General features: G+C 36.3%; 1 protein-coding gene across 2 annotated transcripts; it reads right to left on the bottom strand.

Moving 5' to 3' along the window:
- Positions 1-8,909: 8,909 nt before the first annotated feature.
- On the bottom strand, positions 8,910-16,626 carry LOC102222390 (mixed lineage kinase domain-like protein). Of its 2 annotated transcripts, XM_023347253.1 has the most exons (11): positions 16,277-16,626; positions 14,722-15,175; positions 13,941-14,027; positions 12,833-13,007; positions 12,244-12,344; positions 12,037-12,172; positions 10,921-11,005; positions 10,691-10,845; positions 10,290-10,339; positions 9,711-9,857; positions 8,910-9,591 (listed from the first exon to the last, which is right to left on the bottom strand). In XM_023347253.1, exons 2-11 carry the CDS (start codon positions 15,167-15,169, stop codon positions 9,542-9,544), a joined length of 1,434 nt encoding a protein of 477 aa, XP_023203021.1. In that variant the 5' UTR covers positions 15,170-15,175; positions 16,277-16,626; the 3' UTR covers positions 8,910-9,541. The 2 variants fall into 2 exon arrangements, with proteins under 2 accessions (XP_023203021.1, XP_005808747.2); XM_005808690.3 differs by lacking the exon at positions 16,277-16,626 and having other exon boundaries at positions 14,722-15,214.
- Positions 16,627-16,753: the final 127 nt, after the last annotated feature.

Below are 16,753 nucleotides of genomic sequence, written 5' to 3'. Positions count from 1 at the left end.
TGTGGCACATCTAAAAACTGCAGGACACTGGCCCTTGAGGACTGGAGTTTGACACCTGTGCCTGTGATCCAGAGGGTCTGGATTCTCAACTGCTGAGAAATGATTGCTTCCTGAGGTGTGGACTCTGTTGAAGTATTAAATTTTACCAAATCACTAACATTTGCCCGGGAATTGTGAAATGTGTCAGTTTTGGGAGGGGTTGTAAAAAGGTGCATTCCTGCCTGAACAGCTGATGCTCTGACCTTGCTGCCAGAAACTGACACCTGGTAAAAATCTTCTTCAGAATTAAAAGATAAACATTCAGAGCTCTGGAAAACTACTGAAACTTGTTGCTTTTTTCCCGCAGCAGTTTCCAACGTCAACAAACCTTTACATCTCAAAATAAAATCTTTAGTACATAAAGCTGCTTCCCCCCATCCTCCGACATTAAGGATGTTGGAGGATCTGACATCCTTAATGGTTTGGAGTTCTGGTTTGGGATGAGGACGCCAAACCACAATCTTGACTAGGGCACCAAAATGGCTAAAGTTCTGCACGGACCTCGCTAACTATGAAAGCAAGTAAGGTAAAGTCTCATTTTCAAGGATAAACTGCTTCTGAGAAATTCAGGTTAAAAGAATTACAGACTGGATGAGTGACTTTACTGCTCTGGAGCCATTTCACTGCTGTGTTGGAGAAGATAGATCACAACACCGGTCACACATACTGTACATCTGTGTTGACACTACATAAAGTTGTAATTGACTAAATTTATGAATGCAAAACAACTCCTCCTCTTCCCAGTGAGTCACAGCTGGCCTACATGTGTTTTACCAACATTAACTAGTGAACTGATTAACAGTTCAGGATTTTCTGCACTTTTTGTGATTTGTTGTGACTGCTGTTGACTTTACTGTAGATGTTTGGAATTTGGAGGTTTGATTGATGTCACTGCCAGCCTCAAGATACACCAGATAGATTGAGGGAAATAATATGGTGTATGCCAACAGTTTCATAGAAGTTATTCAACAATGCAGTAAAACAGGCATTCAAACAGATATTAAAAAGATGGTAGACCATCAAAATGTCTGTCCTCAGCATTTTAAATTACATACAATACCAGAAATATGAAGAAAAAAAAACAGCAGGGGCTGCTTCACAACGCTTCTGGAGTTCATTCTGTAGGGTCTCTTCTAATGGTGCAGCATCAAGGAAACAATGGCTACCAAAGGCTGCAGCTGCTTCTTATCAGGACTTCAAACATCTGTAGAGCTACCGACATTTCATTCATACATGGAAGTAATTTATTTCTTATAGATAGTGTGCAAATCTGAGCTGTGAAAAGTGCAAATGCTTAAATGGCTTGAACCAAAATAGAGGATGAGAAAAGCCTGAATGGAACATTCCCAAATGACACTGTAAATATTGACTCTTCATATCAATTTTATATTTTACAGATAACTGTGTTTTAAAAATACATAAAATATTTTGGTTTTTGGATAAGGGAAAAAGTTAAATACAAATCTATGTCACAGAACACATAATTTGTGTCAGTGAAAACGCTTTCAGCTGTAGCTGTAGGACTGGTTCTTACAAAAGACCTCCCAGGTTCCAGTTGTGGCTCTGTGCTCTCGGCGTGATATGATGATCTAAATGTCCCTTTTCTAAATATTGGGACTGGTAGTTTATCTAAGTGTCATAATGAAATGAAAACAGAGAGGAGATAAAAGGAAGCAAAAGATAACTACTGCATCTCAGATAAGAGGACTTGGTTTATTGCAGTGTTTTACTGAGTGCTACTCTGGAAAAAGTCATGGCTTGGAATGGAAAAGTCCTTATAAATATTCTGACAAATAAAAATAGGATTATTCCAGACATACAGTATGTGATTAAATTATAATGTGTGTGCTTAACATAATACTTATATCATTGTACTCTCTCATTGTACCATGCATAATGATAGGGATATTTTCCAGATTGTTTCCATACATATTACACCGATCATTAGGTGAACCTTCAGCAATACCCTCAATATTTGTAACCCATAATAAAACTCTTCTACTGCCTAACTTTTCTGAACAAACATTTTTATTGCTCACAAATAATAATAAGGTTTGAGGAAAACAATAAAGTCAAGAGATTTACAGTGTTTTGAAAAAGTTCTTGCCCCTCTACAGCTTTTCTTCTGCTTTATTTTTAGTCAAACTTAAATTTTTCCCATTTACAGATTTAACATCAAGCACTGACAACAAATATATGGTCAGTTCCCCTCTAATTTAATAAAGGTCCATCTGGGAACGAGTATTGTGAATTAACTATACACACTGTGATGCAGACATTAGATTGTTTTGATCTATATTTTTGTATATGTTCATCTCAAATAAACAATAAATGAAATGAACTGCTCGTATCACCAGGAGTAAATTTCCATTTAGCATCTTAGATTGCTGATGATTAGTCTGCTCTATTGTTGTGTATTGCGGCTGTTAGGTTCTCTCTCTCTCTCCTCACACCTGCAACCTGTTAGCTCATCAGGTCAGGTCTATTGTTCTAACATTTACTCTCCCAGTATTTAATTACACCTCTTTCATTTACTTCTCACTGGATCCTTCCGTTACATTCCCATTTTAACAGGTACTCCTCATATTCCCTTATTGGCTATTTTGTTGCGGATTACTTTTTGTTCTGCCCTGGCTCCCTGTGGTTTTTGTAAGTTTTTTTTTTAATAATTTCAAATTCTCTTGCCATCTCCTTCTCTCCATCATGACAGAAGGAACCAGCCAGCTGAACCCAGCAGAATCTCTCCAGGGTGAGAGCATAAGGAACTTCTTAAGAGCTTTCCATTTAAAACTGAACAATATTTCCACTCTCAGTCCACCTTGGAAACGAGTGACTATTGCTGTTCAACTTTAGGACATTTTACAAACTGAATCATCACCCCTATCATTCCTTGGATTAGTGGGCTTTTTTGAAGAGGTGGAATGGAACACACAAGCTGCTTTTGCCCAGCTTTTAACAAATCCACTCCACTTCAACAATTCAGCCTTGAACAAGATAATCTGCATTCAAGATAATCTATCTTCTTTCTTTCTTTCCTTCTGTATCTCTTACACACAAATCCATATATAAAGTACATATAAATGAATACATACAGTACCAGCACATACTGTATATCAGTACTCCTGCAGATACATATCTTGCTCTTATAAAACACATAAGACCTTAATAGACATGCATGGAGATTAATATAAATGAACAGATGAAATAACCTTTAGACAAACACAAAGTCAAATTCTTTACTCATGAATGTTGGAGTCCACCAAGCCTGCTTCCTGTTTGTGATGTTCATGGAAAAGGTTTGAAGTTGCAGTTGTGGAGAGCAGAATTGGTTGACTGTATGGATCATGTTGCTGAACTGTTTTGTTGCAGAGACGAAAGACAAAGTTCATCATTTGTCCAGCTGTCTTCCAACTCTTGCCTGTGGTAATAAACTATATCAGTGACAAAAAAATGGCTTTAAGTAAAAGACCAAATGTTGGTAAAATCCCTGTAGGAAAGCTTAGCTTTACTTTAGGTCAATCCGATTTGCTCTATTTCGTGGCAGGTGTAGCCTGAAGAAGACTGAATAAACTTAACTTTGACAAACTACTATTTCAAAGCACATTAATGCAATTATATTATTACAGCTTTTATTTTTCATATAATAAATGTACTTGTGCCTTTCATTTGAAAATGGGAACAAAGGTGGAAAATGTTACGGAAATTATTTGTCATGAGAACATTTTGTATATTACAAAAATGTGACAGGGATGTGCAAACCTTTGAGAGCTGCTGCAGCTGTGTGATCATTTGACTGTTTAAACTTGATTTTATGGGGTTCTGTGGTGACGCAGGGATAAACCACAACCCATGTTTGGAGGCCTTGGTCCTCCGCACGGCTGTCACAGGTTTGAGTCCCGCCCCGATGACCTTCGCCACATGTTTTCTCCCTCTCTCATTACCCACGTTCCTGTTTGACCTCACTCAAATAAAGGCCACTACAGTCAATAAAACCTTTTAAAAAATATGATTTTATAATATATTTGCAAGTATATCTCTGACATAAATTCTACAATAATCAAATCTGCAGATGTTTTTCATAGTAATAGTTCTCTGCATTTCTTAATTTTATCATTTGGTAATTTATTTATTTAGTGAATAGGCAGCCAGTGCTGCAGGATCCGTAGTTGTAATGCACCAGCAAACACCCTGCTTTATTGGCCCTCATTGAGGTTTGGCTGAAGGGGTTAATTTGCTGTGGATCTTCAGCCTGGCGGCCATGTTTTTATGGGCCACACTGAGCTCTGTCAAGTTCTTATCTAGGATTGAGTCAAATGCAGAGCAGATAAGAACAATTTCCAATGGCAGGTGTTAACAGGCCTGCTCTTGGTCTTATCTGTGTTTGCTAATTAATCCAGTGATGGATACTCGCTGCAGAGGGGCAAAACAACAAGGTAATAAAGAGAAAATAGGAAATGTCAAAGGATGATCAGGCACTTTGAGGTAACTTTAAGGGGTTTTGTGAATTGCAGTGCTTCTCTTCATCTCCATTGTTGAGCCATGTTGATATCATTCTGTCTAGATAGCTAATCTCGATCCTAAGTATGACAGTTACTACATGTATTCTGAATTTATATTATAACTCTCAGGAAAGCTGAGCCAACAATGGCAAATGTATGATTAATATTTTGCGGATCTCTTATTAATATGTTGTTCTTGTCAGCTTGCATTTTAAGTTATTCATTGAGATCTGTGCTTTACTCTGTATTAAATTTGTGAAGTGTCTTTAATCAGAGAACATGCAAACTTCAAGCAAAAACAAACCTGCCAGGGTTTTGAATTCAGGAGCGTCTTGCTGCATGGCAACAGTGCAATCACCTACGGCACCATGCAGCCCATTAGGACATTAAAAATGTTGCTGTTTTTCTGAGCATTGCACTCTGATCTCAGGGTGAACTTGGTAGAAAGCAAATTTCTGGGGAAACAGATACTTGTGTTTTAGTTTTCAGCTTCTGAATTATGGCTAATAAGACTATATTACATCATATCCATACAAAGAGTGAGCACTACTAAAGGTTCCAATTCACTTTATATGTTTATAAATCTGTTTTTTAAAGATTGACAGAAATAATTTGATAGAGTAAATTACTCTTTATCAGAAAGAGTAATTTTCTTTGCACAAGTTTTGCATAGGTGAATTCCTCTTCATTAGCCACACCAAGACCTGTTCACTGGTATTGTCTGACCTGTGGAATCAAGAAATCCAGAATATACAGAACATGACTGATAACATCAAGTAGGCTTGTGTCTCAAAAAATAACATGACAGTTGAACAGAATAGAATAGAATAGAATAGAATAGAATAGAATAGAATAGAATAGAATGTGACTGTTTTTCCATAATTCTAAATTGGTATGTTCCTCATTTTGACAGTGACATGTAGATGAGAAAATTTTACATGCTTTATAACTTGTTTGCTGCATTAATGACACTGTAGGATGCAGAGCACAGCAATAACATAATGAATGGTGTTTGTGTCTTACAACAGTGATAAAAAAAAATGGGACTGGCAAATGTTGTTGAGAAAACCATGTTAGTATTGTTTCCTGAGAGCGGTGAGAACTGAAGGTGAGGCCTGAAAATGAACCTGCTTCAGACTGATTACATAAGCCAGTCCCTATTTTTACATTTAAAATCAATTTACTGAATCATTTCCGAGGAACTATTAATATGAGATGCAAATCAAATGATGGAATATTGTGTCCTGTTTTCATGTTGCGCAGCAAATTAGAAAAAACTCATTTGCACCACTGTAGTTCTGTGGTTCACTTCTGTAATCCTTCTTAACTTTGTTTGATATCAGTTCACAGTATTTCCTTTTTATTGACTTACCTACAGACACTTACACCTGTGCTTCTGTTCACTGTAGATCACATGTTTCAAACTCAAGATCTGTGAGCCAAATCTAACTTTGGTATAGCTAGATCTAGTATAGCTTTTTATGAGGCCCTCTAGATTCTAGACTAAACACTAACTGTGCTTAAATATGTTATCAATCAAATCAATGCAGTTTTTATCTATTTACTGCCAAATTATAGCAATCAGTTCCCCCAGTTTCTTGAGAATTACTGTGGAAATTCATGCAAAATCATCAAATCCCCACACTTTTTTGCACTAATAATTGGGAGTTTATTGCAGATTTTTATCAAAAATTGTCAAAAATTTTCTTACTTGTACTAAACAGCTGCTTCAGTCTTAATTGATGAAAGATTATAATCCATGATCTATATAGCGAGTAATAAAAAGTTGCATTTACTGTCATAAATAAGCAGAAATATCACAAATATTTCCAAATTAGTACCACAATCACTTTGATTTTTATTGGAAAAAAATCACAAAAAGAATCACAAAATCCTGGAGGAACTGAAAAGATGTTCATTAATATTATTTAATTTTAAGAATTCATTGATACTTTAACAGATGGTGAACAGGTTTTATCATCCTGGTGCAACTGGCCCTTTAAGAGAAATTATGATCTTGATTTGGCCCAAAACAAAAATAAGTGTGACACTCCTGGTGTAGATGGAGTTTATTCCACAACAACTTCACAGAACCACATTTCAAAAATTCCAAACTGAGTTTTAACCAGTTATACAGCATGGGTGTTAAATCATGCATGCTTTGCACTGAAATGACTGAAGTACTTCAATGGAGCATTCACTTGAAGTAACACTGGCATCCTCATTAATGTGAAGCTCTAAGTAACATCAGCAGATTGTTATGAGTCACATCACTGGCTAATAAGTCAACCTCATCCTTTCAGAGTAAAGCTCAACATATCACCTGTCAAAGATACTATCTGCAGCTTACACTCAAGTCTTAAAAGTCCAAGAATTTTTTTTAAAAATTCAAAATTATTATACATTTTTAAAATATATTTTTTCAACATAAATCACAGTACAAACAAACCCAACATTAAAAAGAAATTTGGCAGGTAAACACAATTAAATAAATGCATTGATAACATAAATCAGCAGGTATCTAGTGGATCACCATGTAGGGCAGCAACCACGATATCTTCACTTTTTGCTTTTTCCTCCTAATACATACAAAACATTAGGCAATGTTGACATTAAGAGGGCCAGATAGAGGGTGTGATGCTCATGCCGCCCCCCACAAGATGCCACCTGGGGCAGTTGCCTGTGTCACCCATATCAGAAACCACCACTGATTGTGGCAATAGCATAACCTACCAGCATGCTATTTTACTAATAAACCTCCAAAGAATGCCAAGGGAGAAGACTGGCACACAAATCCAGTCTTCACATTCTTGTCACATAGCAAGGTCAACTACCATGAAAAATAAAGACTGAATGTCTGAATACCTTTTATGAACCATAACTAAATATGTCCTAGATTTTTGTCTTTGACCGAAAAGACCAGAGACTAAACAGCTGCATAATAATTAGTCATTCATAATTCAATGTCTACCCAGCTGCCTTGACTCTACTTCTTGAGGGATAAGAATATTGTCATCTCTAGAGAAAATGTAATTGCTAAAATAAATGATGCAGATGCGTTGAAACCTGCAGCCATATAATTCATTTAAGTCTGTGGAGGAAATTAGGTCTTCCTGTCCAGAGAATTTGTTCAGTCCACCAGTGGCTCTAAACCAGGTGAAAACATTCAAGCTGCTTATAATTAGAACAAATCTAATGCCGAAGTAACAAAAGACAAACAGGACAAAAAAAAGTCAGTTTTCTCTTCAGTAACCACATATACAGTAAGATGCATCCAGAGGGAAGATACCTGAAGCAGAAAGAGTTTTGTTCCTTCCGCATGCTTTTCAGTTCCACCTCTGTTTGTCTTTGAAATCTGCATTAGAAAGAATGAGATGCTTTTCGCTGTGATGGACTGGTGACCTTTCCAGGGTCACCAGTCAAAACACAAAAGTTAACAGCAATCAAAAGACAGAGGATAGATTATAACTGAGCTTATAAAATGATAGAGACAAATCTTACGTTTATGATGTAAATAAGAACTTGTTTTAATTGTTGTGTGATTGGAACTGTGCATTTCTTAATTATATGCCAAAAATAAAGTTAATTTACATTGTGAACGTTATTTTAAGTTAAATTAAAATTCATCCGTAAAGTAAGTAAAGTATGCTACCTGCATGGCTTGACTTGATTGTGCTACCTTTGTTTCCTTAAGACCCATTTGTCTGATCCCCTGAACATATGGGGGCATATTAAGGAACAGATTATGGGGGTGGAAGCTGACCCCCACAATATCCTGCCCTGGGTTTTGGCCCATGTCCCCCTTATCAGAAACCACATAACCTACCATCATGCTATTTTTCCAATAAAACTCCAAAGAAGACCAGGGGTGAAGATTGGAACACAAATCCAGTCTTCAAGTTTTTGTCACATAGCAAGGTCAGCTAAAAAAAAAGAAATAAAGAATGATGCAGAAAATTAAGACTGAACATCTGAATGTTTTTTATGAACCACAACTAAGCATGTTCTACAAATCACTGACTAAAATCAACGTCATCCTTTCATAATAAAGCTGGTCTGGAGCAGGCTAACTACCTAGCCTGGTCTGGAGCAGGTGTACAGCTAGCAGGCTTGCTGCACAGGATAAATCGCCATGGTAACTTATTTGTTACCGTTTTTGTGAAACTGAATCAAGGATTAAATCGACCAAGATATCTGGAAAATCTTAACTTAATCCACTATCCTGGTTTTGTGAAGCAGTCTTCTGATCCTTGTCTACACTTTGAAATATTTTTTGATGAATTACATCTATGTTTAGAATAAAATAATCTTTTATTTGTTCATTAATGAGACAATTTAGTACAGTGACACAAAAATGGAAGAACACATGAACACACTACAGATCAAAAAAAAATTTATTACAACTGAATCCAAGGTACAGTACATACTTCCACAAAGTACATAAACAACTTCTAAGTTTAACCTCTTCTACTGTTTTGCAATCAAGGGAAGCTACACATTTTAAATACCTTTTTTCTAATGAGTGCTGCACTTCTGCTTCTCAGTTGTGGCCTAAATAGCACAGTGGAAATAGTTATATTTTAATAATGTTTGAAATGTCTGTAAAGAGCAACAAATTTCAGTCTTGATCTGCAAATACAGAAATATCATAATGTAACTCTTTACCTTAAAGAAAGGTTACTGTAGTATCATAGTGTTTTTCTTTGCACGAGTATCGAGTTAAAAGCTTTAGTATTGTATTGTATTGTCAACCTCAGAACCAAAGACTATTTAAAGTGACCAGTTACTTAGTTACAATGACATGCTCATGTTGGGGCTGTGGAAGAAAGAAAAACATTTGACTGAGAATTACAAGACAAAATAAACAAAATTACTAAAAACTACAGGGAAAGCAGGGGTGGGGGGAGAACAAAATTACAGTCAAAATAGAAATAGAAGAATATCATTATGAGACAACACATGAACAAAATTGTAGAAGATATTGTGATCAGTGTTGAAGGCTTTCACTGTTTCTCGAACTGTACCAGCACACTTCGCAGTTTATCCACCAACACTGCAGAGGACAAGAGAGACAAAGACAGAGACGTTCAAGGCTAATTCTGCTATGTTTTAAATGTTCAGCTGTAAAAGTTGGCTCCACAGTGGAACTGAGCAAAAACAGCAGCTCCGTACCGCCAGCAGATGGCCTGTGATAGCTTTCATAAGCCCTGCAGGCATTGATCATCTCCCCCAGGGATTCAGGACAATCAGCAGGGAGCGGCTCTTGATATTTCTCCTCACACACTTTTTTAGAAATTATTTTGTCATCGCCACCGCAGTCTAGAAGAAGAAAGAGAAACTTTTCAATAAAGACCAAGGAATGACTCAGCCATGGCTCAGATCTGTTTGAGAACCTGTAATGTTTGTCCTTCCAAACTCAAAGACAGATGATTTGTTAAAAATACCAGAGGAAACATGCCAGACGTTTCTCAGCAATTATATAAAAAAAAGGCTAGACTACCATGATTTCAGTAAAGGCTTTTCTACTGGATATTGAAGATATTGAAGGTATAAATACTATATAAATACTTTTCAAAAGTTAAAATGTAAGTAAAACAGCAAAAATCTGTATTTCTAAAAAAAAATTAACCTTTTTACATGGTCTTGTCTTTTCTAGTGAACAAAACTGAAACAAACTTCTTGGTTGATGAAAATACAAGCAAATCTAAATCTAACAGATTTAACGAAGATTATTTGCAAAGAGATATACACCTTCAAAAGGCTTCTTACGAGTGGCAATTTCCCACAGAACGATTCCCAAGCTGAAAAAGAACAAGATAATACATCAATGAATGGGATTTTTCTATTATTAGTTCATTTGTGACATACGGTATTTCCACCCAATCATTCTGATAAAATTTTTACCAATGCAAAGAATAATAGCCATATGAAAAACACAGCTGACTTTCTGACTGTTCTGTTACTTTCTTTCAAACACTTGGAATAAATCAATTGATCCTGCCTTGCTAATATAGCACATACAATCTTTAGTATTTTAAATATTAACACTGTAAACACTAAGTTGGAAAACCACCGCAAATCAAAAGCGATTTCTCAAAAGAAATCATGTAAAAGCAAACACTGACTGGATGGTGACCCCTGGCGATACCTACCTGTAGATTTCACACTCTTTGGTGTATGCGTGGTTGATGTTGCTGAGCTGCTGGGGAGAGGAGTAGCACAGCGAGCTGATGGTTTTGTAATGCTCTTTACCCTTAGTTGTTCTTTTCAGTGATGTCTCTGTTTTTGCTAGTTCTAACCCTCCCAGCTGAAAACAGAAAGAGGGTAAGAATTGAAAAAACTGTTGCCAGCATCTCATTCCAGTGTGTTTTGACTTTTTTACCTTCACTCTGTAGTTCTCATCCACGAGGAACTTAGTGCTTGTGATGCTCATGTGAAGCTTACTTATTTCCTCAGTTAGATGGAGTCTAGAAGACATTATTACACATTATTTTTATTTGTTTATGCATATATGAAACCATCCTGAACTCAGATGCTTTTGTCAAACGTATAATACTGCTCATCTCAATTTGATAGCTTTAAGTTACTACACCCTATGTATTGGGGGGAAGTAGGTGGGGATCTAAACATCTCTACATCAGCTCCTCATGGTACTAACTTCAGCTCACAAACTTTAAGTTTTTACTATAGCTGGTGAAACATGTCAAAATCCACTTGCTGCTGCTCTGCTTTGTTTCACATCTCAAGAAACCCAAATCTTTCCTTTCTCCATGTAAGCCCATAAATCTGTTGGAGGGATATTTCTTGATCTGAATTTGAGTATGGTTGGACAAGGTGGGTTACAATTTCTGGATTTGAAAAATTAAGTTCTACACAACTTGAGATTAATTGTACCTTTTGGGAAAGTGCTTTGTATCGACATTGGTAGGAATTTGCCGCAATATGAATAACTCAGAGTTTAAAGAAGACAGTGATGCTGTCTGAACCTTTAAAAACAGTAAAAAGTATGACTGGGTTTAGAAGGAAATTCTGTTTGTTTGAATAAAATTAAATAGAGTTGCTTCCACAGAATCATACGCATATAATAAATAAGTCTATACTGCCAGCAGTGATCAGATATCAGATTCATAGCAGGAGGCTCAGTATCTCCAACCCCACTATGGACCATTGGGGACATTAAAAACTTCCCTAACAGGCTGCAAACACAGAGCTGTTGGACAAACTTGAACACAGAACAAAACATTCCTGTCTGAAATCTCCGATCTCTGCCTCTTTTACTGAGGGCAGGTCAGAGGCCTGGAGCAGATCGTTGTTGATTGTTTTCTTCCACAAAAAGAAAAATGTCAATAAGAATTACTTCCATCTCATGAAGATTTCCAAAATGTTTCAACTACTTTGGTTTTAGTTCTCTTAAGCTAATATTCACAAACACATTTTCTAATTCCTCTTTTAATCTTTAAATTGGAGTTTCACAGACAGTCAACTTTAGCCAACTTACCGATAAAGTCCCTGTGCTGCATCCAAACACATGGATGCTTTCCTGGTCCATAACAGTTCATGTTTGGAGTTCAGAACATCTCGTAGGCTTCCTTTTTCACAATACTCCATGATGACGAGGAACTCAGGATTTGGAGCTGCAGAATTAAGCATGACATAATTCTTTGCTATTTGAACTATCTTGAGCATTGTGTGAATCACTACTCACTGTTCTCTTCTCGGATGCAGATGCCAAACATTCGCAGGATGTTGGGAGACTCAAAGCGTTTCATGGTGTCTACTTCCTTATTGAAGACAGACTTTACCATCCTGCATGTAGAGACGGTGTTTATGGTTACAGTGCATATGCTACGAAAAGTTGTATTTCTGAGAATTAGGTTATGTTTGATAGTATTCAATGTCTAGAGCAGACATGAATTTAATAAATAATAATCATAAAATGATTGCGCTCAGCCCAGTGAAACATCTGTCCCCCTGGTTAGAGTCCTAATCTACAGCACTGCAGAAACTATGAACAGCACTGAACTTGTTCATCTGTGTTTTGCAGAAACACTTGGACGTTGTTTGAAATGAAACAGTCATTTAAAGGACTTCTTTGATAAAGAAGTTCTCTAATAATTGATATCAATCTGGATATATTATTTCCATGGCAGCTGGAAATAAAAAAAATGTATTAGATTTTTTTGGATTACACCAAGTGATTGTCTTAGATCCTCCAAACATATAGACTGTGCTTCTCAATTTGCTCTTCAATTTCTGAAACAAAATTCACACATGACTTTAAATAGGCCACAGACCCTGGTTTGGCATTTAAAGCTCCTGTGTATTTCTTGATGGCCACTGTGAAGCCACCAAATTCTCCTTTGTAGACCTCAGAGGTTGGTGTGGTCATAAAGGGCTTTTCTTCAACATTCTTCAGTTCATCTGGTTTAATCATTCGGATGTCCATATTTATGATTCTGGGTTTATTCACTGTGAAAATAAAAGGCAAATACTATTTTAAAATTTACCAAAAGGGTTATGATTTTACTCGACTTGGACAGCACTACTCCAGTATTGCCATGCCATTGATTTGACTAACAAACATTATAGCTTAATAAAGTTCTAATAATTCAAAAATATATTTCATCTGTCAATTGTTCCATGAACAAGTTTGCTACTACCTGTATATATCATAGAGTAGGTTTCCCTGGTTGCTGTTGAGTACTAGGAGACTGTTACTGGGCTTGCCCAGGCCACAGTTTCTGCAAGAAGCTCAGCTGTGTACATATTTATACTTCAAGCATAGAAACGTAGGCATTGTGATTAATCGTGATTAATCACAGCGCTACAGCTAGATTAATTGGTTTAATTTTTTAATGAAGTGACAGCACCACAATATATGTAGACATATAAAATGTTTTTTATATATATAAATGTTGTAACTAGTGTGGTTGCTGACTGTTAATTTAATGTTTTATATTGTTAGATATTATTTTATAAATATCCTCAGAACATATATCCTCTGCTTTACAGTTAGGTGGTGTCACTGTTTGCACATCTGAATCTAACATGTTGCATTTCATGTCACCTTCCACTGTATGACTGAACTGCTGCCTTCGTTGCTGTAATATTCCTGATGACGATGAAGTGTGCATAGTGACCATATTTCAATACTGTACTACACCTGAATGGATGAGTGAATATTTTTGGCAAAAATAAGGTATCAAAATAATAATAAGAAAAATCAAGTGACAAAATACTAAACCACTGGAATTGCAATCAGTCATTTTATCATAGCTGAGGTTTGTTAAAGGTTTTTTTTCCAAACACCAAAATGGAAACAGTAACAAAAGAGTAATACCTCAGAAAACTACAGAGTGTCAGGAGTTTCAACAGAGTGAAGTTACTGTACTGTATACTCACACATCTCCACAATTTTTACTACATTGGATTTAATGTCTTCAAGATCCCTTTGCATGGTTTCCACATATTCCCCGTATTCCATGAGCACTGAGGAACAAAAACACCGATGTGACAAAGTAGGCAACAATCTGAACAGCAAGCTGATACTAAAAGGTTTAAATTTGAACTGTTAGTGTTACATCTGATTACATAAACTGTCTCCTGAAAGTTTAATTGACCTGAATTGCTTTTTTGGCCCACTTTAACAAGGGGACATCAGATAAACTGATTATTTATACTTTAAAATAAAATTTAAAAATAAAAACTGATATCCCACAAGTGAGATTCTCTTAATTATCTTAAGCTTGAATCTTTCAATCTTTCTTTTTTGTTTGGGCTCTGGGTTAATGAAATGTGTTTTCACAGTAATTATGCTATGGGAGCCAATCCTCACTTTGTATCCTGTCTGCTGCTATGCTTGTTTTCTTCTCTGCAGTTGTATAAATAGTTACAGAAATACTGGAGTTGCTATATCAAAACAAATTCTTTCTTTTAATTTATTACTAGCTGCTGACAACCAACTTTGCTTTTAAGATGCAATCTATAATGGAATGTTAATGCAGAGATTATCTTTTTTAAAAGGCAGCCATTTTGTTCTGCCGTGGCTTAAACTAATTTTATGTGATTTGTCAAACATGTATTGGATTTATTTTTCAGATAACTACTGTATACATCTGCAGTTTCATTTAACTAAAATGTACAATTTAATCTACCAAGTGAAACCAAAGTCAGTTTTTCTTACTTCTTTTCAATTCTGCATCATCTTCCCTGCTGTCAGCTTCATCTTCCTTCTGCCTGGAGATCTGCTCAAAAACCCTGAACACCTGATTTCCATGCTCTAGCTGCAGAGCTAAAGCTAGGCATTGGAAGGCATCATTGAGCCGTTCATTCACACTGTTGAATTCATCTCCATGACTGCTGGACTTCAGGATGCGCTTCACCAAGTTTGACAAAGTGTATTTCTCAATGAGCTCCTTAGCTGATCTGAGAGTGATTGAGAGTCCCTTCAGGGAATTCTCCACCTCAGCAGAGAGCTCGACTGCATCCCTCCGTTTGATTGACTTCACCAAGTCCTCCAAGGCTTTTACTCGCTCCACAACACGACAGCAGCGCTTTTTATTGGCCTTAACATTCTCAACCAGAGTGTAGATCTGTGAAGCAATAGACAGAATGGGCTCTACATAATCCATGCTCAGCTGAAAGGGAGAGAGAGCATAAAGTTTACAACAGAACATTAGAACATAAGTTAAAGTAAATTCTGTGAGACACTGTCAAAAAAAACTACCATAAATATCAAATAACACAGAAATACATGTGTATTTTTTATGTTTTATTTTAGTTAGCTTTGCAGTTTTGAAATATACATATGTTTTATTACACTGTATACATACATACAGAAATAGTTTTGACAGTGGTTTACTTATTATTATCAGAATACATTTTCATTTTACCTTGTGCAACCCCTGAACTCCTCTAATACAATTAAAGTCAAAACAATGTATAAAAACAGTGTGTGCTTATTAGCATTAAACAATACATTTTCATTAAATATCTCAAATATAACTCTTGGTAAAATGTAATGTTTCAATTGTTGAAATTGTTGTTGTGTTTTTATTATGTAAAGCACATTGAAATGCCTTATTAATGAAAAGTGCTATGCAAATAAACCTGTGTGATTGGAATTAAACATGTTGAAACTGTCACTGATTTGACAGTGACAGCTTGCAAAATATAAGTGAAGGCATGGATTGACATTATGAATCATATTTTGACTTTCAGCTTTAACTTTGCTTGGTCTGCTTTTTGACTCGTGTGCAGCTATTTCAAAAACAAAAAAAAAATATTTAATTCAAATTATCTCCCTGTGAACAAACTTTTCCTGACAAACGGTATTAACATAAAGTTCATTCCAAAGAAAACGTTTTATTTGTGGAGCTGTTTAGCTGTATGTTGTCCTTGTCTCTTGCTGTGCATGTGGCCAGACATTCTTCTGACGCTTGAAGACTTCCTGGTCTGGGAGTGCATTTTTCACCTCTGAAAAATGCTCTTTTGATTTGAGCAGTTGTCAAGATGGAAAAGGGGTTCCATTCACAATGGATTTTTAACAGTGGCCTTGAATGTAACATTAGGAATACTAGGTTGCTGCAATGAGCCAGCTTAGGGAGTTTTAGAGCTTCTTTTGGGAGTATCACACTGATGAAAAGAATTTGCTTGTATTTGGTGACTCTACAACACAGTAACCTGGTAAGCAGAGCTTTCTATGTTACAGAGGATCAAAGGTAAAAAATATAATTTACCTGCAAGAGGTAGTCAGTAGCTAATGCGCCTGTTTTCCAAGTGCTGTGCTATCTGTTAGCATGGGGTGAAAGTGAAACCTGGTAGTTTAGAGGTTCACGGTTCTTCCTGTTTGTTTCTGAAAGTTGCTGCACTGTGGGAGTGTCCTGTGTTCCTATAGCCTGACATCTATACAAAGCAGAAACATGACTCACTGAAACAGGAAGGGTGTGTTGAAGAGTTATCCTGCAGACTGCCTCTGTAATTTGTTGGGTTTCTGGGGATTGATTACAATTGCTTCGAGTAATATGTTTTAATGTTTTATTTTCAATAAATTAAGGAAAACAGACTGAGCAACAATGCACTAACTCAATTTTGCACAATTTGAATATTATTGTGGTCTACCAGATGGAGGTGCTGTTTGTAAATATAACGACTCAATTCTTCCACACAAGGAAGCCGGGCGTGGAGGTGTTGGGGGATTTGACAATAGAAGGGAG

This window comes from Xiphophorus maculatus, chromosome 2 (assembly GCF_002775205.1).
Source record: "Xiphophorus maculatus strain JP 163 A chromosome 2, X_maculatus-5.0-male, whole genome shotgun sequence".
In the NCBI taxonomy this organism is placed as follows: Eukaryota; Metazoa; Chordata; class Actinopteri; order Cyprinodontiformes; family Poeciliidae; genus Xiphophorus; species Xiphophorus maculatus.
Note: the sequence above shows the minus strand (reverse complement) of the source record. Positions and strands in the feature narration are given on the sequence as shown.